At 45.0% G+C, this 24,492-nt stretch overlaps 1 protein-coding gene across 6 annotated transcripts in view; it reads left to right on the top strand.

Annotated features, from left to right (window-relative positions):
- UNC13B (unc-13 homolog B) overlaps positions 1-18,665 on the top strand; it is a 228,275-nt gene extending 209,610 nt beyond the window's left edge. For 2 of the 6 annotated variants that reach the window (XM_057723628.1, XM_057723633.1), the window contains 16 exons: positions 4,446-4,573; positions 5,213-5,298; positions 9,983-10,109; positions 10,243-10,339; positions 10,573-10,716; positions 11,037-11,114; positions 11,581-11,658; positions 11,900-11,988; positions 12,227-12,379; positions 12,505-12,628; positions 12,739-12,795; positions 12,979-13,059; positions 13,983-14,130; positions 16,476-16,568; positions 16,753-16,912; positions 17,077-18,656. In XM_057723628.1, coding sequence (XP_057579611.1) covers positions 4,446-4,573; positions 5,213-5,298; positions 9,983-10,109; positions 10,243-10,339; positions 10,573-10,716; positions 11,037-11,114; positions 11,581-11,658; positions 11,900-11,988; positions 12,227-12,379; positions 12,505-12,628; positions 12,739-12,795; positions 12,979-13,059; positions 13,983-14,130; positions 16,476-16,568; positions 16,753-16,912; positions 17,077-17,362 — 1,929 coding nt within the window. In that variant the 3' untranslated portion in view covers positions 17,363-18,656. Of the gene's footprint in view, positions 1-4,445; positions 4,574-5,212; positions 5,299-9,982; positions 10,110-10,242; positions 10,340-10,572; positions 10,717-11,036; positions 11,115-11,580; positions 11,659-11,899; positions 11,989-12,226; positions 12,380-12,504; positions 12,629-12,738; positions 12,796-12,978; positions 13,060-13,982; positions 14,131-15,600; positions 15,658-16,475; positions 16,569-16,752; positions 16,913-17,076 lie in introns of all 6 variants that reach the window. The other 4 variants (XM_057723629.1, XM_057723630.1, XM_057723632.1 and 1 more) reach the window with 4 other exon arrangements.
- The last annotated feature ends 5,827 nt before the right edge of the window (positions 18,666-24,492 follow it).

Raw genomic sequence — 24,492 nt, 5'->3', positions numbered from 1 at the left:
TTGTACCCTTTAAATATATGCAGTTCATTGTATGTTAATTATATCTCAAAAAAAAGTCGTTAAAAAATAAATAAAAAGAAAGGCAGTAGGATTTGGACAGCATATGATGGGAAGGCAACCTAAATCTCTGAGACATACACCCTTCGGTGAATACATCCAATTCATAATGCTTCCTGGGAGCGCCTTAGTAAAGACTAAAATCTTGTTCATACTCCCTCCTTGCATTGTCAAATGTGCTTTTTGTGCAGGCACTATCTTTACGACTTCTTCCTTTTAAGGTCTGTACAGTCTCTGCTGTTTCTGAAGTCTTTGGGAGGTTTTCCTGGGGTCTTTGTTTAGCTTACCACACTCAGAGGCTCTGGCTTCCATCTGTGGATTCTCTCTGGTTGGAGGAAGAGACTGTTCTCAGCTTTTATCTTTCAATTGTGCAGCAGTCTGTCTGAATATTTGATTTCTATTCCCCAGCATGGATGAACCTAGACTTTGAAAGAGGCCTTATAAACCATTCAGGGACTTTAGCCTTTGTATTTCACTGTTTTTAACTTTCTCTCGCTCTCATTTTCTCATTATTCATTATTTGTACCAAAGTAAACCCTTGATGTCTTTTATTTCCCTCTACTGACCTTCAGTCATTGGTTCATTCATGTATCCATTCTTTTAACAGGTCAAGCATGTAAAGTAATATTGTAAAGTTGTAAAGTTGATTAAGACTTTGGGGGAACTCATTGTTTGGTGGGGGGGATTACTACATTTATTGTTACTATATTTTTATTATAGTTGTTTGTTACATCTATATGTGAGGTTCACAGAGGGTGCTCTGGGAGCCCAGAGAGAGGCATCTAACCAGACCAGGGGTTCAGGGAATACTTCTTAGAAAAGGTAAGAGCTCAACATAAATTTTGAGTTATGATTATGAATTAGCTAAAGAAAGGAGCTGGGGAGGAGGGGGATACCATATAGAGGAAATAAAATGCTTGGAGGCACAGAATTGTGAATGAGTTTGTTAATTTGAAGGAATATAAGCAATTTAATTACACTAGTTACAGTGTCAAGCTTTAGAGTTCACCTATCTGGGGTCAAATCTTGGTTCTGCTATTTATAGCTACATGACCTTGGTCAAGTCATGGAACCTCACTGTCCTTTAGTCTCCTCATCTATAAAATGAAGGTGATAATAATTTCTACCCAATGGAGTTGTTATGAGGATTAAATGAGATAATTCATGCAAAGTTCTTTTTTTTGTTGTTTTGTTTTGTTTTGTTTTGTTTTGTTTATATTTTGGGGGGTACACCAAGTTCAGTCATCTGTTTTTATACACATATCCCCGTATTCCCTCCCTTCCTTGACTCCCCCCCCCCACCCTCCCCGCCCCAGTCCTCTAAGGCATCTTCCATCCTTGAGTTGGACTCCCTTTGTTATACAACAACTTCCCACTGACTATCTATTTTACAGTTGGTAGTATATATATGTCTGTGCTACTCTCTCGCTTCGACTCAGTTTCCCCTTCACCCCCCGCCCCCTCCCATACCTCGAGTTCTCCAGTCCATTCTCTGTATCTGCATCCTTGTTCTTGTCACTGAGTTCATCAGTACCATTTTTAGATTCCGTATATGTGAGTTAGCATACAATATTTGTCCTTCTCTTTCTGACTGACTTCACTCTGTATGACAGATTGTAGTTCTATCCACCTCATTACATATAGCTCCATCTCATCCCTTTTTATAGCTGAGTAATATTCCATTGTGTATATATGCCACATCTTCTTTATCCATTCATCTGTTGATGGGCATTTAGGTTGCTTCCATGTCCTGGCTATTGTATGTGCAAAGTTCTTAATAGAGTCCCTGGCATATAGTAAGCACTAAATAATTGGTGGTAGTGGTGTGCTGATGGCTGCAACAAAAGAGAGTGGTTAGGTATGAGGTTGAGAGAGAGGTTGTATTCGGAAGGACCTTTATTTCAAGCTATGGAGCTGGAACTTTTTTGAAAGGTGGAGGAGTAACACTATGAGATTCTCCTTCCAGAAAGACCACTGACAACTGAGTGGTAGAAGGATTGGACTGACAATCAAAGACCAGTTAGGAGATCCTTGAATGATAAGAGCCTGAGCCAGGATAGTGGCAGAAAAAGTAAAAGGAAAAGATGTATTTAAGTGATATTAAGGAGGCAGAATCAACCAAATGTGGATTCTGTCCTGGTTTCTAGTAATTTCCTGGTAATTACGGACTATAGAGACTTTGTGATGATATATGGAATCCTACATAAAAACCGTATCCCTGTCCTCCTGGGCAGTTCCAGTTTTGCTCTTGTGTCAGTAGGAAATAATGTCCATTCCAGTCTCTCAATGGTGACCTTTACTTGCTGTCTGGGGTCTGAACATAGTATTCCGTCTCCTTTTCTGCCATCCACCATTGTATTCCTTTGTTTCTTCTCACCCAAGTCCTTTTTTTTCTTTTTTCCCAGCTTTTTGAGATATAATTGACATATAATATTGTGTAAGTCTAAGGTGTACAGTGCACTGATTTGATACACGTATATGTTATGAAATGTCTACCACAATAAGGTTGGTTAACACATTATTCACTCACATAGATACCATTTTGTTGTTATGGTAAGAACATTAAAGCTTTATTCTCATAGCATCTTTCAAGTATACAGTACAGTATATATTGTTATCTATAGTCATCATGCTGTACCTGGGATCCCAGGAACTTATCATCTTTTGTACCCTTTGACCAACATCTCCCCATTTCCTCCACACCCTCAGCCTCTGGCAACAACCATTCTCCTCTCTGTTTCTATGAGTCTGATGTTTTCAGATTCCACATATAAGTGAGATCATACAGTATATGTCTTTCTCTGACTTATTTCACTTAGCATAATGCCCTTTGGGTTCATCCATGTTGTCACAAATATCAGGATTTCCTTCTTTTTTACAACTGAATAGTATTTCACTGTGTTTATATACCGCATTTTCTTTATCCATTCATCTATCAATGAATACTTAGGTTCTTTACATGTCTTAGCTATTGAATAATGCAGCAGTGAACATGGTAGTACAGGCATCTCTTCAGGATAGTGGTTTCATTTCCTTTGGATATATCTAGACATGTGTTTTTAATTTTTTGAGGAATCTCCATACTGTTTTCAGTAGTGGCTATACCAACTTATATTCTTACCAACAGTGCACTAGGGATCCCTTTTCTCTACATCCTTGCCAGCATTTATCTCTTCTCTTTTCGATAATAGCTGTTCTAATAGGTGTGATGTGATATCTCATTGTGGTACTGATTTGCATTTCCCTGATGACTGGTGATGTTGAACACCTCTCCATGTACTTGTTGGGCATTTGTATGTTTCCTTTGGAGAAATGTCAGTTTAAGTCCTCTGCCCGTTTTTCAAACAGACTGTTTGTTTTTTTGCTATTGAACTGTACGAGTTCCTTATATATTAATGTTTTGGAAATTAACTCCTTATAAGATACATAGTTTACAAATATTTTCCACCATTCTATAGGTTGTCTTTTTATTTTGTTGACTGTTTCTTTTGCTGTGTAGAAACCTTTCAGTTTGATGTAGTCCCATTTATTGATTTTTGCTTTTGTTGTCATATCCAAAAAATCATTGCCAAGACCGATATCAAGGAGCTTTTTCCCTATTTTTTTTCTAGGATTTTTATGGTTTCGGGTCTTATGTTTAAGTTCTTAATCCATTTTGAGTTAACTTTTGGGAGTGGTATAAGATAGGGATCCAATTTCATTCTTTTGCCTGTGAATATCCATTTTTCCCAATACTATTTATTGAAGAGACTACCCTTTCCCCATTGAGTATTCTTGGCTCCCCAAGGTCTTTTCTTATCCAGCTAGGCAAATAACTTTCTAGATGCAATTCTTCCCCCTAATAACATTCAAGGGGTTAAGGGAAGTTTTGCTTTACTGAAGGTTGGGCCAACCTGCATTCTAGGTCCGTTATGTAGCTCCTGCAGAACTTGAAGGAGCTTCTCAGAGTTGAGATGTACATGTGCGTGGTGAGGCAGGGGCTGATATTAGAGGAGGGCCACCACTAGAAGAGAAGGACTGCTTGTGAGGGTCCCCTGGAACTAGACCTACTTAGACTGGAGGGGCTACTTACTTCAGCCAAGAACTCACTATATCCGTAGCTACTGGGAGAAGGAGGAAGGGGGAGAGGTATCTTTATATCTCCTAGACTGACCAGAACAGTGCTCTGGAGCTGGGGAGAGAAGTTCTCAGGGACAGACTCTTTATGTTCAAGAACCTCCCAGTGGTCACCCCTCTGATAGAACAGGTGTGGTCTTGTGGAAGACAGGCTGTAGGAGAGGAAGGGTCCCTGATTCTAAAGGAAGGGGCATGGAGTGGGGAAGAGAGAGGAAGACTCTCCATAATCTACTCTGATTCTCACTGTCTGTTACCATCTCCTTGGGAACAAGAATCAGGAGCTACCTCCAGAGGAACAAGGGCCCAGCATTAGGAACCTGGACTTCTGGCCCAAACTCATCACGCTCATTGTGTCAATCATAGAGGAAGATAAGAATTCCTACACACTCGTTCTGAACCAGTAAGTATCACCTCACTTGGCCCTGTCTGTTTGGTGGTTGGTTTGTCCATCTGTCTAACAGCCTCTTTCTTTCCTATCTCTGTATGTTTGCAGTGCCACCTCTTCCTCCTGTTCGTCCATCTGTCCCTCTGTCCCTTGTATCTGTCTGGGTAACTGTTTCTGGAGACAGGTGTGGAAACATAATGGGGGTCCCTGCTCAGACTGAGCTAGCCTCCCTGGAGTGAGAGACCTCTGGGAATGGCTGCCATAGGAGTCCCAAGGGATTCAGAGACCATATGTGTATGTGTCTGTCTGCTATGAGTAAAGCAGGCCCTCTTATGCCCACCTCCTTGCCCTTTCTCCTCCAGCTTATTTAGCCTGGGCCTGTCTTCCAGCCTCAACACTTCTCCTCTTGGCCACAATTCCCTGCCATCTAGGCATCATCTCCCCTAGGGCCACCTTGCCTGAGGGGATCCTCTGCTCCCACTTGTCCTACCACTGGCCCCTTGGTCCCTTTTCTGCAATTTGAGCCTAGCCCTGTCTGCTAGGCTTCTCCTTTCTTCTATCTGACCTCCAAGAGCTAGGCATGTTAGCCTTGGGATTAGTCAAATCAAATGGCTTTTGCCTTGTTCTCTGACTGTGGCTTCTTCCATCATCCAGGTTTCCTCAGGAGTTGAATGTGGGAAAAGTCAGCGCAGAAGTGATGTGGCAACTCTTTGCCCAAGACATGAAATATGCACTGGAGGGTAAGGGGGTGCCCAGGGCAGTGGGTTGCAGACCCCTAGCCCAAGCACCTTATTCGCTATCCCTTTCTTCTCCCAGACAACTACAAGTTCTGGGTGAATAATACAATGAGAAACTAGAGGGATTCTAGGCATAGTGGGTGATAGACCTCAGGAGGCCTTGGGTAGGCAAAGCCTCAGCCAAACAAATAATGGAAATTGCTGTGTGGATGTAGGTTCCTCCTTCCAGCTTTAGAGCAAGTGCCTGTTTAAGACTTTCCCAGCCCAGAGACCAGCTCTTCCCATGCTGGGTGTTCTCAAGTGGTCCACTCCCTAGAGAATGGTCTTATGAAACTTATCTTTCAGTTTTACAGAATCATAGAACCTTAAATACATAGATAGGTAAAGATTATTTTCTCACACTGTAGACTGCCTGGCCTGACTTTCCTTGCAAGTTGTTCTGGATTGGTGTGACAAAGCCAGAAAGATACTTCTTGCCTCACTTCTCCTATAGAACAGGGTCACAGACAAATTATTACTCACCTTGTTCATTCAGCGTATTCTTTTATTCATTTCCCACTTTGGTCCACGAAGATACCACTCCCTACCTGTATCAGACCTTCCCGTTTATACCCATCTGTGCTCACTTCTTTAGCTGCATTTCCTGTCCATTTATATATGTTAAAACATATATAAACATATATATGTTTAAAACTGATGTTTAAAACAAACACAAAATGTTTGAAAACTGCTTTAAGAGAAAGAAGTAATGTTGACCTGGTTTCAAGTCTCACTTTCACCACCCACTCAACAGTGTGTTCTTAGACTGAGCTACTTAACTTTTATGAGCTCCCATTTTCTCATCTGTAAAATGGAAGTGATGATAGCATCTATTTCATTGAGCTAATGAAGTAACTGAGATGTATGTGACATACTTAGCATACTGCCTGGCATTTATTAAAGGCTGATGAGCAGAGATGCAGTGTTAACAAAGTAGCATTTTTATAAGATTTTACCTCAATGGAAAAAGGGAGCAGGTGGAACAGGGAGAGACTGGAAGCAGAGTGCAGATAATGTAATCATTTAGGACTGAGAGAATGGGGCTGGGATTAGAGTAGAGAAATCAGAGGAAGAATGGGCTTTGATAGACACTGGAAGGAAGTTGTGACAGGGCTTGGTGATTGTCAGAATGGTGGAGGGCAAGAGAAGGGGAGGAGTTTGGAGACCTGGTTGATAAAAGGATAATATTGACTCCAACAGTGAAAATACTGTCATTCAGCCAGTATTTTTAAAGTCAGCTTTATTAAGGTATAATATACATACAATAGAATAAAAACACTTTAAGATACAATTTGATGTTTTGACAAATAAGTACACCTGTGTAACTACCCAATTAAAATATAGAACAGAACCCAATTAACAACCCAATTAAAATATAGAACAGAAAGTTTCTTCATGCCCCTTTGCAGTAAATCCCCACTCTAGTCACCGAACATATTGAGTATTTTCTTTGTGCCACGCACTGTGCTAGTTGTTGGAACCCCAGTAAGATGAATGAGGCATAGCCCCAGCCTTTGAGAAGCTCCCAGACCAGTCAAAACAACAGACCTATAAATTGGCAGTTACAATTCAAAGTTGTTAAGTGCTACCAAAAGAATAAGCATAGAGTGCTGAGAGGAGAACCATGTAACCTGGACCTGGGAAGGATTTCTGGAGAAGGTGATGTACAAACTGACACCTGAAGAATGATAGAACATAGCTGGTGGGGAGGGAGGGCATTAGTGACAAGAAAGGAAAAGACAGATATTTTAGGCAGAGGATACAGTATGTTCAGAGGCCTGGGGTCTAGAGAGAGCTGGCATGCTTGGGCAACCAGAAGCAGTAGTTCAGTGTGACTATCAATTTAGAGTGTAGGGGAAGAGATGAGTGAGAGGTGAAGATAGAGAAGTAGGACAGAGCTAGATTGTGCAAGAGGTTTTAAGCCATGCTTCAGATTTTGGACTCTATCCTGAGGCAGTTGAGAGCCACTGAACAACAATCCCATGTTAAGTGAGGGATTAACATAACTAGATTTTTAATATAGAAAGGCCACTCACTCTGGCTACCGTATGGAGAATAGGTTGGAGGAGGAAAGACCAGTTTGGGGACTATTGTGGTAATCCAGGTTAGAGATGGTGGTAACAAGATAGGTAAAAGCATGACTAGAAAGAAACGGATAAATTCCAGAGAAATTTTGGAGATGAAATCAACAGGGATTGGTGAGTTAACTGGATGTGAATAAAGAGGAAGAAGGAAGACTTGAGGATGATCCTCAGCATTGAACAAGAGGGTAAGATTAGTGTGTATACTCTGTTCAGCTTCAGATGGAGATGTTAAGATGGCGAAAGGTGGTGACTGGAGTTAAATCCAGGCAAAGTGAGGTGTTCCTTCAAAGCCTTGTGTAGGCATTACCAGAACCGGGGAGATACCAGCAAGCTGGATAATTGAAATCATGAGGCTGAAAGAACTCTCTGAGGATGAAAGATGAATGGAGGGAGGAATGTGGCGGTCAGGGGCAGGAGAAGGTTTAGATACCCAACTGCCTCTTTTGACAGATTAACCATCCCCCAACCACAATCTCCCCCAGCAACAAACTCAAGCGACTACTGGAGCATGACCCCATGGGACTTGTTAGAATAAGGTGTGACCACTGTTTCAGCAATCATACTGTTAGTTTTTGTACCACCGAAGTTAATTAGAAATTGGAGTTTTTGGGCTCCGTAGGTGGCGCAGTGGTTAAGAATCTGCCTGCCAGTGCAGGGGACACAGGTTTAATCCCTGCTCCAGGAAGATCCCACATGCCATGGAGCAACTAAGCCCGTGCACCACAACTATTGAGCATGCGCTCTAGAGCCCATGAGCCACAACTATTGAGCCCACATGCTGCAACTACTGAAGCCCACGTGCCTAGAGCCTATGCTTCACAACAAGAGAAGCCACGGCAATGAGGAGCCCGCACACCACAATGAAGAGTAGCCCCCACTCGCCACAACTGAAGAAAGCCCACACACAGCAAAAAAAGACCCAACACAACCAATAAAATAGATAAATAAATAACTAAATTTAAAAAGAAAAGAAAAGAAATTGGGGTTTTGGACCAGAGTACGGATGATGGATTGACAGAGAAAGTGAGCATTCTGGGCAAATACTGTAACTTGAAGGTCCCTAGGAGAAAGCAGTTAGGGAGCTCTGGAGTGATGGAGCAGCACTGCCTCTATTGCTAGTGGGTTGTTGAACAGGAAGGAGGGAGGGCCCCCCGGTGGTACCTTCTTGTGTTTCTAGGTTCTTGGCCTGGTTAAGGACAGCAGGGTGGAAGAGAAGGGGCAAGCTCTGAGAGGGTCTCTCTGACGTCCCTAATTTTTTCACTTTCTTTACTGCTCATTGGTGTCTCTGCTCTGTCATAAGCATCCACTGTCATTCGTATACGAAAAGTCCTCTTTCTGGGTGGTAAGAACGTTTGGTTGTTGTCCCTTTACCTCTAGTCTTACTCCTTTTTCCTCTTCTCTTGCTCCCTGCTTCATAGAAGAGACTGCAAATGCAACTTCAGGTTGAGATGGTGCTGCCTACACCGCCAGGAGATGAAATTCCTGGGACAAGGGAGCCTTTTGAGGCTGACTCCCAGGCTCCCATTTCCTCCTTGAGTGTCTGCTGTACTGATTCACAAGGGCCAGCTACCCCAGACTGGCTGCTCTGCCCTGACATGGTGGAGCATCGGCCATGGCAGCTCCGAGTCGAGCAGTAGAGTTCCCACAGGCAGTGCCCTTCCCATCTCTGTTGTTCAGTATTCTCCCCAGTTTGCTTGCTTTCACCATTATGTTATATGTAAGCACATAGTTGGCTTTTATTATTCAAATTAACACTTCATCTGTAAAGGGGCTAGATGAAGAAAACCTGTGGGTGTGGCCAGTGTTCTAGACTCTCTGGGCAAGCTGTGGGTGATCTTTATCCTAGATTTTCCAGAAGACTCTGCAAATTCAGCTGGATAACCTTTCAAGTCCATAAGCATCCCATTTTCTGTAGCAGGATGGCCCTTTCATCTGGCTGTGTTTCCATGGTTTCCAAACTGACTTATTTGCATATTTCTTTGAGAGCTGATTTTTCAGTGTCTCAGCTCTGCTCTGGGACCCTTCAGCTTACCTCAGGATTCTGTTACACCATGGCTGCTCAACTGCTCATTCTGTCAGCTTGGGCTCACTTTGGTTTTCCTTGTCTCTGTGTGGTTGTCAGTGACCCATTTATGTCATATATGACTGCTCATCTCATTTAAATCCATCTGAGGAAATGGCTCAGCTACTAGGATTAGAAAAGCCCTGGAAAACCGTCATCCCTCTTTAGTGCTGGGCAGGTTCCCCACTACTCAACCTTAGCACCCACATCCTTTTCTCTTCTTCACCAGAGGCCAGTACCTCACTTGCACTTTCCAAAGGCAGCACAGGAAGACTGTGGGCCTTATCTGGGTGTCTGACTTGGTCTCTAAAGAAAGATTTGGGCCAGGCTTTTAGCAGAGTACTCACTGGTAGGGGGAGATGGCTGTGAGGAGGTGCTTGGGAGTCACTCTTGTTCTAAGACATCTGATAGAGCCACCTGACTGGATCTGCCACCTTGGGAAAGCTCAGGAACCATGGCCTCTACTGCCAGGACCTGACCCAGCCTTCCTCCCCACCACTAGAGCATGAAAAAGACCGGCTGTGTAAGAGCGCTGACTACATGAACCTGCACTTCAAGGTGAAGTGGCTCCACAATGAATACGTGCAGGATCTGCCTGCCCTCCAGGGGCAGGTGCCTGAGTACCCAGCGTGAGTCATCATGTGGGGGATACAGAGGGAAGGGGGGTGCTTAGGGGTTGGGCAAGGCCAGTATCCTCACTGTCAGGCACATGCCATGTGCCAACCACTAGCTCCAATCCCCAATTTTCCTGCCTGGCTGCAGGTGGTTTGAGCAGTTTGTCCTACAATGGCTGGATGAGAATGAGGATGTGTCCCTGGAATTCCTGCGTGGGGCCTTGGAACGAGATAAGAAGGATGGGGTAAGTTGGGGGTTTGAGCTTCACGGAGGTCAGGCCAGGTCTCCCAGCAATTAGCTATCAGCAAAAGTTCCTGGGCTTTAGCCAGAATGGCTGTCCCTGCCTTGTGGAGTCCATAAGGAGGGGTGTTGATGGCCACTGAGCCACCCCTGCTGGGCAGAGAGCCCTTTAGAACCTTACAAACCTGGGAAAAGGTAGCAGCTGAAGATGATGACCCTGTGTGTGGCCTTCCTTAGTTCCAGCAGACATCAGAGCACGCACTCTTTTCCTGCTCTGTGGTGGACGTCTTCACACAGCTCAATCAGAGCTTTGAGATCATCCGGAAGTTGGAATGCCCAGACCCCAACATCCTTGCCCACTACATGAGGAGATTTGCTAAGGTGACCATGACCTTCCGTACCCCTCCCCGCCTTACCTCCATCACACTCACAGCCTAGCCACAGGCCTGAGCTCAGCCCCTCTCTGTGATGGCCTTTGGGTGAAGCCTGGCATTACCCCATTCTCCTTTACTTGAATCTGGGGCAGACAGGAGGGTTTGTTTCAGTGCTGTTCTGGGGTTGAGAGGGAGATTTGTGCCTTACTTTGAGTTTCCCTTTTATGTACCTGTTGTTATTCTGGGATGAGGAGTGCAACCTCAGGTAAGATCCTTGTGGGGAGAGCTGAGGGTTCCCTTTCCTTCCCTTTTGTCCTCTTTTCTCAGACCATCGGGAAGGTGCTGATGGAATATGCAGACATCTTATCAAAGAACTTCCCAGCTTATTGCACAAAGGAGAAAATGGTGAGGGTCAGGCTTTTTGCTTTTGAAGCTATCCTCAGAGTTAAGGGTGGGGTAGTTCTCCTGACTTGTGATTCTCAGCAGGGCTGTGCATGAGATTATGCCATAAAATAATAAGAACTTGATGAGGAGTTCCTTTCAGCCTCCATTTGGTAGTTTATCCTCTCCTGAGCTAGACCTTTGGTTAATCTTTCTTTCTTTCTTTTTAATACATTCAGAAAGTTATGAAGGGTAATCCCATGAACACCTGGGGCCCACCACCCAGCTTAAAAATAGAAACATTTGCTTCTAGTCTTCATTCAAGGAGAGCTGTCTGCATTGGTTCCAGATCTCAGTGTTTAGGGAGAGACACATGTCATGTGTTGTAAATTCCCTGCGGCTTTTGGAGTAATGTGAGAGGGAGGGACTCTAGACTGCTGAGTTCTGTGCTGCATGGAGCCAAACTCAACACCTCCATCTGTCCCCAAAGCCTTGCATCCTGATGAACAACATGCAGCAACTTAGGGTCCAGCTGGAGAAGATGTTTGAGGCCATGGGAGGCAAGGAGGTAGGTCTTAAGGTTTGGGGTTGCTGCACTTACCCTTTGTTCCAAGCTCCCTGACTACAGAATTCCACCCTCTCCTGCCTGGGTATAGACCAGGAGTTTAGCTTGGGGTCTGGACTGGTTTGAGCTGAGAGATTTGAGTAGGCATTGGGGTAGAGGCCCTAGGAGGGAGGAGTGGGGGGCACAGGAGGGGAGAAAAGCATAAGAGAACCAGCTTAGCCAGGCCTAACTTCTGTGGATACAGTTGGACCCTGAAGCTGCAGACAGTCTGAAGGAGCTGCAGGTGAAACTGAATACAGTTCTGGATGAGCTCAGCATGGTGTTTGGAAACAGGTCAGTGGCCCCAGAACACATGGCCCTCAGAGCCAGCTGTGATGCCTGGCCAATCCCAAATCCCCTGCCCCACACGCCTCCATCCAGCCGCACATATGTGGATCTTCCCCCCCTCCTGCTGGCTGTCCCTATTGGAGCTGCACCATGAGAGCACTGGAGTGGGACCGAATAGCTGGTGCTGCTTTAGAGACAGTGTGTGTTTGGGGCAGAGAGGGCTGCACTGTGGGCACATGTGTAGTTTCCAGGTGCGGATTGATGAGTGTGTTCGACAAATGGCCGACATCCTGGGCCAGGTGCGGGGCCCAGGGAATGCATCCCCCAACGCCCGGGCCTCGGTGACTCAGGATGCAGATAGTGTGCTGCGGCCACTCATGGACTTCCTGGATGGCAAGTGAGTACAGCACTCAGGACTGCCTGTAGGGACTAACAAGGCGGAGGCCGTCAGACAGAGGAGCCTCTCAGGGAGGGGGGCTGTCAAGCACTCACCCCATCCTTACCTGTTGCCTGGTCCTGCAGCCTCACACTTTTTGCCACTGTGTGTGAGAAAACGGTCCTGAAGCGCGTACTCAAGGAGCTCTGGCGGGTGGTAATGAACACGATGGAAAGGATGATTGTTCTGCCCCCACTTACTGACCAGACGGTAAGGACGCTTCCCTTCCACCTCCTTCTGTTGTGTTTCCTTTGCCCTGCCCCATGCCTCCTGATTGAGTTTGCAGTTCTCTGCTGTTGACTGATTCTCTCTCTGCCCAGGGCACTCAGCTGATCTTCACTGCTGCCAAGGAGCTGAGCCATCTTTCCAAACTCAAGGTACCCTGGATGTGTGGGGTCTTTCTGAGGCTGGGGGGTGCTTGGGAGGAAGGAAATTTGAGTTTTGAAGATTGAAAAGGAGGGGAAGGAGAGGAACATGTAGCTGTGGGCTGACAGGTGAGGGAAAGACTTTCATAACAGCCATAAGCTGTCCTGATGCTGTTGCTTTCTCTGGGGTTCTAGGACCACATGGTGCGAGAGGAAACCCGGAGTCTCACTCCAAAGCAGTGTGCCATCCTTGACCTCGCCCTGGACACCATCAAGGTGGAGACCCCCCCTCCTCCAGACCATCTTACTACCACACCCTCCTGTTCCTGGCATTCCACTCTGCTAGATTAGGTGTCCCTCGGACTCTTGCCACCTCACATCCAGAAGAGAGTGATTTTTGTGTCCGTATCTTTCTCTGCTATGTCCATATTCCTGTTTGGGAGCAACCAAAAAGGTACCTCCTGTGTGGTCTCAGATGAATCACCACGGACCTAGAACATTTTTTCTTGGATTCTGAGGACAGTTTAGTTCACTTAACACCTCAATATCATTCATGAATATTTTCTACTGGGAATTAATCTTCCAGATCCTAATACCCCAGCTCTGGCTGACCTCTTCACTTACGTTTAAAATCATTTGGGTTTTCAAAGAATTTTTTTTTTCCTACTACGTATTCAGTTATTCACCCAGGCAACATGTGTTCCAGGCACTATACACTATGAAGGAGGCAGAGGGAATCTGATATGGTTCCTAGCATCAAGATACTTATAATCTGGTAAGGTGGTAATAAGGCAGGTACACATGGGCTGTGATTCAGGGCACTTAGAGGTATGTCATAAGTATAAAGTGCTCTAAGGGTTCTGAGGGGTAAAGCAACACTTCTGACTACGCTCTCTGCCTGAAATGCTTCTGTTGCATGTCTTTGCCTGTCCAGATAGATTCATCCTTCAAACATCACATCCAGAAATGTGGCCATCCCTTCCCACTCCTGCCAGATATTCAAATAATACTCTTCACCTGAGACACTATGACTCTGGCTCTGTGTGATATTCCTGATCTTGTTGTTTATTGAATGGCTAACCATCCTCCTCTGGCATCTTCACCAAGCCTCTGCTCAGATGTCATTTCTCTGAGGACATTGTTGGGGAGCTGTCTCTCTGTAAGGAGATGAGGCAGTAGCAGTTATTTTTGTCTTTCAGCAATACTTTCACGCAGGAGGCAATGGGCTGAAGAAAACCTTCTTGGAAAAGAGCCCAGATCTGCAGTCCCTACGCTATGCCCTGTCTCTGTACACACAGACCACAGACACACTCATCAAGACCTTTGTGCGCTCACAGACTGCCCAGGGTAAGGCCTAAGAGCTTTGGGTCCCCACCTCCCCTCCCTGTTACATCTCTGTCCCTAGGGAGTCAGTATCCCTCAGGGAGGATCCAGAAACTTCTTCGAAAAGCCCTTCAAACTCAGACACCAGGATTTCTTAATGGACCCCAATACTTATCCCCACCCAACACTCATGCCAGATAGGAGAATCACGGAGACCTGGGAAATGTGCCTGAGCTTTCTTTTCCCAGATATCATCTGGCCAGTGCATGCGTATTGAGTTCAAGGAGTATACCCTGTTTGGTAGGAGAAATCTGTGAGGAAGCCTTGAGAAGATGCATAGCTTTGAGAGCCATAGTTGGAAGTTGTCCTGGGGAGAGAAAGCAAAAGACTTTCCAGATCCTCCCGTGTGGCTGAGGAGAAGACTAAGAGAGGCAAACCATGGGAGCAGTTGAAGGGAGGGTGCGGATCAGGGGGCTCTGCAGAGCTGAGGCTCCAGCCTCATGGCTGATGCTGGTGCACAGGGAACTCAGGCAGCTGATTTCGTCTCAGTGCCTTCCAGTTCTCAGAACCCCTCCCTGCCTCCAGGCAGGCCCATTCATAATAAAACAAATCTGTGTAGACACGGCTCAGACAGAAATTCTGACCCTAACCCTGGGAAGGTCCTCCTGGGAAGGACCTTCAAGGCACAGTTGTTGTTGCTCCTTCCAGGGAAACCTGGTCATGCTGCCTGGAGCAGTGAACCTGGTGGAGGAGGGAAAATGGAAGGTTTAGGCCTTACTGAGCTGTGGATCTGGAGCACAGAGCTGACCCAGAGGGGAAGACGGATCTAAGCAGTTAGAATGGAGTTGATGGAAGGTGGAGAAATGCAAGGGACCTTCAGTACTGCTCTGTTTTCCACGTATGTTCTTATTTCAAGTCCAGAGTGAGAAGAGAGAGCAAAAGAAGTTATGAGCCTTGCTCAAGGAGCCAAGGGGAACTTTCGCAGAGCTGAGTATGTGTAAAGGCCTGTAACATTAGGGAGGATAGGAGTTAATCCAAAAGGCTTTTTAGAAACATTGAGCTTTAAGCTAGATATAAAGATGAGCAGAGGCTAGCATGGGCCCATATGAAGTAAGAGCAGGCAGGGATGGGGACTGCAGGGAGGATGCAACTGTGTGTGTATGTTTTCTCCCCATTGCTTTATCATTTAAGGGCCTAGGAAATAAGAGCCTACAACTTTCTCTTTTGTGCCCCACGGGTCTCAGAAACCTTCTCTCTGTATGTCCTACTGCTTCTGTCCATGATTTGGTTGATCTTCGAACTGTTAAGTATATTTGGAGCATTCACGCACTGACCCCAGTTCTTTGATTTCTCTCTCCACCCTACCCCATCTCTGTGCTCCCTCAGAATATGTGTAGAGTTGCTCTGAATGGCTGTTAACTCCTTAGATCTCTAACTGATTCTTCTTTCTCTGTCCTACTGCTGCTACCTCTTGACTTGCCTGTCCTCACTCAGTGCATGATGGGAAAGGTATTAGGTTTACTACTAATGAGGACATTCAGCCGGAAAAGGGTACGTTATACACCATGCAGATGTGAATCTAATGTGGGCTAACTCTGTCCCCTGTGAACTAGAATGAGCTGCTTATTTTGGGGCTGGGGGAACCAAGTGTCAAAGTTCAGAAGCTCTATCCCAAGTTTCAGAGATAGGCAGTGTATTCATACAGTCTGAGCCAGGGTTTAACAATAGTTGTTCTCAGTTCCCCCACCCCTCTATCTTAGGACAAAGAAGTTTTATCTGGGGTATAGGGTACTGGTGTTTTCCCAAAACAGAGTGAGGCCTCTGCTGAGAGGAGCCTGAAAATTGGCCAGAGGGACTGGGGAGCTGTTTGTGGAGAGGTCCAGGTTTGAGTAGGAAAAAGGTCATTCTGTACAGGGAAGCCTCCCAAGAAGGGGCCTCCACAGGTGGGAAGGTGCTGTTTTTGGCAAGATGGGACCCGCATTGTTCTGCTGAGACAGCATGGTGTGGACATTCTCAGACAAAAATACTGTGTGGCAGCACAGTCCTTTCCCAGCATCTTGCAATGAAAAATTCTGCAGCCTAGGAGATAGGAGAGGTTTGGGGAACCTGAGAGATTCCAGGTGCAGTTTTGGAAGAGGTTTCGCCTAAGATGTTGTCACCCTGATTTGTATTTTAATACATAGCCTCATTCTTTACCCCCTTTATTTTCCTTTTCCCATTACTTACTTCCCCATAGCTTCTGTGGCTGATTGCATCTTGCTTTAGGGTGTAGGATAGTAGCCTCCCAACTCCACGGTTTTACCTGGAATTATTAGGCCTAAAGTCTTAAAGTTCTCTGATGGGAAATCACCTGTCCATCTGTTCCTCAGGGTCCGGTGTGGATGACCCTGTAGGAGAAGTCTCTATTCAAGTGGACTTGTTTACTCATCCTGGAACTGGGGAGCACAAGGTCACAGTGAAAGGTGAGTGGCATGGACTTATAGACCTCAGACATTTTCTTGCCCAGTGGCCTCATCAGTCAAAGCCAGGGACTGCTTACCCCGGCCCTCAGCTCAGCTCAGCTCTCCTCCAAGGGGAATGCCACCTGGGGCTCGAGAACTGGGAATGCTTGATGGGATCCCTCACAGGTTTCCCATATTTGTGCAGTGGTGGCTGCCAATGACCTCAAGTGGCAGACAGCCGGTATGTTCCGGCCCTTTGTGGAAGTAACCATGGTTGGCCCTCACCAAAGTGATAAGAAGAGGAAGTTCACAACCAAGTCAAAAAGCAACAACTGGGCTCCCAAGTACAATGAGACGTTTCACTTGTAAGTTATGGGATGGGGGACCTGAAGGACTCTGGGATGGGGGTGATCTGGGGGGTAAGAATTGAGAGTGGGAGAAGGGGTGGGCTGGATGGTGGCTGGGCTGAAATCATTTGAGGGCGCCCTCAGCTCTGGTCTCCTACCTTCTATCTACCCTGTGCTCACAGCCTCCTGGGAAATGAAGAGGGGCCAGAAGCCTACGAGTTGCAAATATGTGTGAAGGATTACTGCTTTGCCCGGGAGGATCGTGTTCTGGGGCTGGCTGTGATGCCTCTGAGGGATGTGGCAGCCAAGGGCAGCTGCGCCTGCTGGTGCCCCTTGGGCCGGAAGATCCACATGGATGAGACAGGCATGACCATACTCCGGATTCTGTCTCAGAGGAGCAATGACGAAGTGGCCCGAGAGTTTGTGAAGCTCAAATCGGAGTCCCGTTCCATGGAGGAGGGGAGCTGAGCACCTAGGCTCCTATGCCAACCAGATGGCGCCAGTTCCACATGTCAGGACTAATAGGAGTTACCATGTATCTTAGGGTCCTCATAGTCAAGAGGCTGACTCATTCAATTAAGGAAGTTTAAGGAAAATTTTGGGGTGGTGTGTGAGTATGGCCTTTCACAGAAAGGGTCATGAATCCCTGACCAGTAGGTGTGTGGTGCTAGGAGCTGGGTTGTGGGGGTTCCCACATAGGGAGATTTTCCATAGAGGGGCAGACATTTCTGAGCGTGTCAGCCATTCTTGGTAGACATCCTTCTACTCCCACACCCCTTCTCTACCCATCTCCATACCATAACTTATCCAGTTAGATCCATACATACCAATCAGAAGAACAAGTTTAGAGGGCCTGGAGCTTGTGCCTAACTAAGTGAGTAATCATTTGAGTCTGCAGGTATTGCTGAGCCCTGTGGTCTGGATTGGAGTATGGCCAGGGCAGGAGCACACAAAATAGTGCTCCTTTCAGACTTTCCCTTGAGTAGAATCCACTGGTGTAGAGTGGCGCAAGTGAGTACAAGGCATTGAAATTGAACAAGAAACCTTTCAGAAATGAGCTGTGCTAATCCCTTCCCCCAGATTATCTGTCATGAGTAGATCCCAGTTCACATGGTGCTTCAGAGCCCTGAGCAGAATTTCTTTGGAACCCAAGCACCAGGGGCCACCTGCCCAGGAGTCCTCCAACTTCACTCCTTTTGGAAGGGGAGTGATGCTTCAGGACATAAGAGGCTCTTCTTAAGTGTACACACCTGAGAGCTAGTGGAAGGCTCCAGGAGAGAGGGCTGTATTTTCTTCATGAATAAGCCCTGAACAAAGCCAAAAATTGTGGAGATCTGTCTAGAAAGAGTCCTGTTCACTTATGGCCACTGCCTTCTGGCAGTCCTCCTCCTTGCAGAAAGAATCTAGCCTTGTCCTCACTCCCTTTCACCTAGGTCAGCTGTCGATCCCCTCATAGATGTTCAAGCCTACATGAGGAACTTGGACTGTTATCCGTCTTCGCAGGCTGGATGGAGGGGGCCCTCAACATTCCCTGGAAGGTCAGAGACAAACTTTTTCCAGGGGGGTGTGGACTTCCCTGCCCTTCCTCAGAGATGTGACATGGTCCTTCGATAGCCTCAGTAGCAGCCTCTTGGACTTCCTGAGGACGCTGCTTTGTCCATTGGCCATTACCTGAAACAAGAAACTAAGCATCTTTGCTGTTTTAAATTATTGTATGTGCCATTGTTACAAGAGATTATTGGCTAGTCTGTAATAAATTATCTTATAGCAGTCTTTGCGGTCTGGTAATTCTACTAATGTAAGAAAGTCATTCCTACAGCTTTCCACACTTAACGATAGATTTTAGACCAAGTGGCCCTTTGCGGCTCTCCCCCCAGCCCCAGCCCCAGCCCCACCCCCAAGTGGTGGAGCCTAAAACAGCTGGGGGAAAGAGCAGATTTCTGAGAAAGGGGACGGGGTTGGAGGCGGGCTTGGGGACGAGGGGCGTGGCCGGAGGCGGGGCTCTACTCTGGGCTGGACCGTGCGGCTCCGGGGCACCTGCGCAGAAAGGTGCGTTAAGATGGCGGTCGCTGGAGTCGACGGCTGAGGAGCGATGGTGAGCAAGAGGCACCCGAAGGTGGCGCCCGAGGAGAGGTTATCGCCTTCTGCCTCCCAGCATTGAGGAGAGACTATACCTACATACTATCTCGCATTCCTGGCACTCTGTGTGCTTCCCAGTAGCAGTCTGTCTTCATTCTTGCTTGTAAACTGTTCTCCCAGTGCTCCCCATCCCCATACTCGAGTATACGGGTTTCCTGTGCTCCAGAGAAGACTTATCTGCCCAAATACCTAGCAGAGGGGATCTTTACCCTCCAAATACCTCCCAGAGTGCATTCATTTATCTAGTTACCTCATAAAGCAGATACCCCCAAAACCCCCAGCTAAGGTACATTTCTATTAACTCGGGGAGTTTTGTCCACTTTTCCAGCACTGTCCAGATTCTCTGAGAAGGAGGGCATGAATCCTATACCATATTTGACTTGAAAGTGGCACATTTGCTATCATTCCTCTCATATGGAACAGGAAACCTACTCCACAAGGAAGAGTCAAACTCTGGCTGACTTGCTTACAAAAGGCTTGCAGATTTGAATTAGTAGCTAACTTTTTAAAACCAGATTTTACATTTTTAAAATGTGTATTTTCAGCTTTGGGGGAAAATTCAAAAGAACTGTTAACTCTTAGCTCACATTCCCACAAAGTGACAGGTGGTTGGACCTGAGCAGCAACTAGCAAATTAGTTTTCTATACTTCATTATAGACTCCATTACTCCTTATTTTGTCATACTGGGCTTTACATTATTTCCCTGGTACCTGGTAGGCACTTGAGTTTGTGATCCCTGATGTAAGACTTCTGGTAATTTTCTGTGCCGATAATTTGAGCTCTTAATGGAAACTGAAATCCACAGAGGTTGGATATGTGTTGAGGTTTTATTTAGTTTCTGTGTTGCCCTGATTAGGATCCGAGATCGTACTAGTAGCTAAAACCCAGGATGAAATCTGTATTAAAGTGTTTTTTATAAGAGAATTCGATCAAAATATCTGCAGTTAGCTTCCTGGTGCATTTGATCTTGAAGAAATCATGTGCCAGCTCCTGTCTGGTGGGGTCAGGCCAAGAACAAGGCGTTGTTTCTCTTTAAACACCTGGTTTTAAAAGGGCCTGGCTCCCGTCTGTACGAGAAGTGATGTCTTGAAAGTGCCGTTTCCTTCACTCCAGAACACACAGATGGTAACCCTCCTCTCTGAGGGAAATAAGAGGCCTTGTAGTATAAAGAGTTGAGGGTATTCTGCAGGCTGTATCTAATCAGAATAGAAGTAGTAGATTTTTTTAAAAGCAAAGTCATTTCTATCCATGTAACTGTGTAACTCATCTAGTCATTGTGAGTATTTGAACTAGCTCCGTGAATGAACCTCCCATATCTTGAAGCAGTATGGCTAGGCCAAAGAAGCAACATGGAGATGGCATTGAAGTGGGAGTCAGAAAACATGAACAGTAGTCTCAGCTCTGCTACGGACTAGTCAGGGGACCTTGACTTCTAACTTTTCAGAGGCTGTTTGCATCTGTTAAATGGACTGTGAATTCCTGCCATGTTTACCTCAGAGGGATCAAATGGGCTTATTTAAATGTGAAAGCACTGTGAAACCTATACATTTTCTCTAGCTGTATAAGGGATTATTATCATTATTACAAATGATCCTCTGAGCTCTGATAATTTCCAGGGAGTTTGTCTTGCTGTGTCCTGGGTTCAAAATCAATAAATATTTGCTGAAGGCATAATATGTGCCAGGTACTCATCTAGGCATGGAGCCTCGCAGTGAACAAAACAAAAACCCCTGCCTGAATTTAGGAGTCATGAGCATGTCAAGTGCGCACTAAGACTCAGTGCAGCATCACAGCAGGGTGAAGTGGGGAGAGTCTAGATGATGAGCTGAAGTCTGCCACTGCATAGCTGGGACAGAGTCTTTCCCTGCGTGAGCCAGAGCCTTCCCACCTATAAAATCAGGTGGTTAGACAGGGAAAACTCTAAGGTTCTTTCAAGCTAAAATATGTTTGTTTGGAGATTATAACTGGGAAAGTTCCCTACCCTAATGAGCTTATTGCCCTGCCAGGATGGTCAGACTAACAAAGCTAAACAGTCTTAGAACTACAAGGACAACAGAGTGCTAATGTCACACTAGATTCAGCATAATAGTGGTAACAGCAGCATCTGGAGATGGTAGAGTATTTAGAGAGACTTCTTAGAAGGCCATGTAGACATGGAAGGATGGGAAGCTTCAGATTAGAGGAGAGGAAGGAGACTTGACTGTAGATACTGGAAATTGAAAGAATGGAAGAACAAAGGAGAAGAACATGCAATTTATTGTTTTCCTAGTCAGAATCCTTGCATAAAAACAGTTGGTACATTCAAAAGAATTTAATTGAAGGTAGTTTAACCAAAAGATGATTTACAGAGGAATGGTCAGTGTTAACAGAAACTAGAAAGAAAAGGTGAAACCCAAAAGTGGTGAGTCAGTAGCACTCCTAGGCCTGAAGGGAAAGAAAGGGGAGTGTTGTTACCAGGGCCTAGTGAGGACTACAATCTGAAAGATGGACTGCCTGACAAGAGCTATGGCCATGAGTGCTAAGCAGCCACCATAAGAACTTAGACAAGGCAGCGGGGAAGTAGAAAAGTAAATGCCCTAACCTTTCTCCTCTTGCCCTCTGTTCTCCAGCTAGTACCTTCAGTTGGCAAAACCCAAACAGAAGCCCAGGAGCAAAGAAGTCTGGGTAGTGTAGTTCATAGAGGTCAACTTCCGAGAACAGGGCAGAGGGAGTTGGCTGGGAAGAGGCACAGGGAACAAAATAACCAGCATACAAGGTATCTAGGGAAGGAAAAGTCACCACGATGGACTCTTTCCAAGAAAGTTTTCCCTCTGTTGAAATTCAAAATCTAAGGTTTAGTCTCCTTAGTTGTGAAATGGTGATAGTAATGCCTTTGGCCCAGAGTGAGTGTGAGGATTCTATGCTATGACACATGAAATTGCCTGGCACAGGACGTGATACATGCTGGAGGCTCAGTATATTTTAGTTCCTTCCTTCCTGCACATGCCTAAATGGCTCCTTGGCTAAAATACTTTTCCAGTCAGTGTTTCAAAGTGTGGCTGGAACTGAGTGAATGAAGGGAAAAATAGTGGGAGATGAAGTCAGAGCCCACTGTAATGACTTTGGCTTTTAACAGAGTAAGGTAGGAAGTCATTGAAAAGTTGTGTGACTTCTAATATCAGGGTTCCTATTATTCAGTAGGGCATCACTTGTTCATTCAAAAATATTTATGTAGAACATACCACATGCTGGGTACTGCTTTCGGCACTGGCGATTGATATATAGTCCCTACCCTCAAGGATAATGTGGTCTTTAAAGGAGATAGATGACTTCAACTTAAAGTACAAATGTTAAGATACGAGTGAACATAGAAACTCATAGTAGGGGAGCTCATAGTAAGGACATCATCTTTGGGGCATCTGAAGGGCTTCCTGAACAAGGTGATGTAAATTGAATCTTACCTGTAGAACTTAGCCAGGTCTATACAGAGGGAAATGAAGTTCTAGGAATTTGGAGTAGTACGTGCACTTGGCACTTGGTTTGGAAAAAAAAAAAAGTGATGATGAGCTGGGAATTGCTGGTAGCTTGCTTGTATCACTGGACATTTGACTTTGTGTAAGAGGATGGTGAGAGATAGGACTAGAAAAGTAAGCAGAGGCCAGGTCGTGAAGAGGAATTTAGACTTTATCCTGAAGACAATGGTAGGTTTTTAAGCTTAAAGATAACTCACTCTGGCAAGATAAGGAAGAGTCAGTTGAAGTGAGGTTGAGGTGGAAGGCGGGAAGGTACAAAACTGGAGACTACGAGGCTAATGACGGTGGCCTGAACTTAAGTAGAAGCTTTGAGGATAGTAGTAGAGGACTATTCCAAGTTAACTTTTTATTAATGAGGAAGAACGTACAGAACTTCATGATTAATTGTAAGTGGGAGAATGAAAGAGCATTGTCAGAGATGACTTTCAGGTTTCTGGCTTGGGCAGCTAGGTAAATGGTAAGACTAGTAACTGATGTTCAAAGACAGGAACTGTAAGAGAGAGCACAAATTTTGGGTGTGTGGGAGGTAGAGAATAGAGATGATAATTTCAGTTTTGTAAATGTAAATTTTTTATGGTAAAATGCACATTATTTAAAATTTACCATTTGAAAGTGACATTAAGTATGTTCACAATGTTGCACAACCATCATTACTATCCAGGTTCAGAACTTCATCACCCTAAAAGGAAACTCCATCTCTATTAAACAGTCACTCCTCAACACATGTAGATTTTGAGGCAATTGTGTGACATCCAATACAGATGTTAAGTAAATATTTGATATGTACTACTGAAGCTCAGAATAAAAATTCAGGCTGAAGATACATATTTTTGAAACAATAGCATACGAGCAGGGATTCTCAACCTGGGGCCTGTGGACTTGAGTGAGAAACTCTCAATGTCTTGAATTGCATGTAAAATGTATATGTATACATATATATGTTTATTTTTATGAAATGTCTATAGCATTAATCAAATTCCCAAAGGAATTTCTTAACCTGAACAAAGTTACTAACCACTGACAGACGTTATATATATATTTTTATATATTGTATATATAAATATTAATATATATATAAACATTAAAAAGTATATATTTTTTTTTAATGAGGCCATGGAGTGGGTAAGAAAACTCAGAGAAAGTGAATAGTGAGAAAAGAAGAATGAGGATGGAACCCTGGGTAATGTGTAAAGTGTAGAGAGACCCAAAGGGTGTTCTCTTTGAGTACAAGAAACAAAATTCATGTCTGCCTCAAGATAGGTAAAGGCTTTTAAAGGCAATGTTGTTTCTTGCTTGCTAGATGTACCTCAATGGTTTCCTCTGTCAAATGCCAAAACACATATATTTGTGCTCTAAAATAGATTGTCTCCTTAGGTGATTAGCCATAACTTCTTCCTGAGTAGTAGTATTTTGGGCTGTTAGGTTGTGGGGAGCGTATCATTTCCCAAGTCAACAGTAGAGAGTTAACTAAATTGCCATAATTTGCAACAAGTGTGTGTGCGTATTCAGTATAATGTGGACTTTATGATCAACTAGCAGTTCTGAAAGTATTAGACCTGAACCAACAACATCAGCATCACCTGTATTTATAAGAAATATAAGTTCTTGGGCATCACCACAGAGCTGCTAAATCAGAAACTCTGGGCAGGGGTGGGGGGCAGAGGAAGGAAGGGGACCACGCCTCCAGGTGATTCTGATGCATGTTAAAGTTTGAGGAAAACTGTGATGGACTATTCCTGGCCAACTTTTTCAGTCCATAAATAAAACATGGGTTCCTGGTTTTTTCATTACCTTTTATATAATAAAATATGCATAGCAACATTTTGCAATGTCTGATGAATTCCTCATGAAAAAGTTTTCTTTGAGTACTCTTGCCCGTCTGTTTTGTGACCTTCTCTATCATCCTGAATCATAGATACAAATATGATTTCCTACATGCTATTTTC

This window comes from Hippopotamus amphibius, chromosome 2 (genome assembly GCF_030028045.1).
Source record: "Hippopotamus amphibius kiboko isolate mHipAmp2 chromosome 2, mHipAmp2.hap2, whole genome shotgun sequence".
Lineage (NCBI taxonomy): Eukaryota > Metazoa > Chordata > Mammalia > Artiodactyla > Hippopotamidae > Hippopotamus > Hippopotamus amphibius.
The sequence above is the reverse complement of the archived record's forward strand: the minus strand, read 5'-3'. Positions and strand labels throughout refer to the sequence as shown.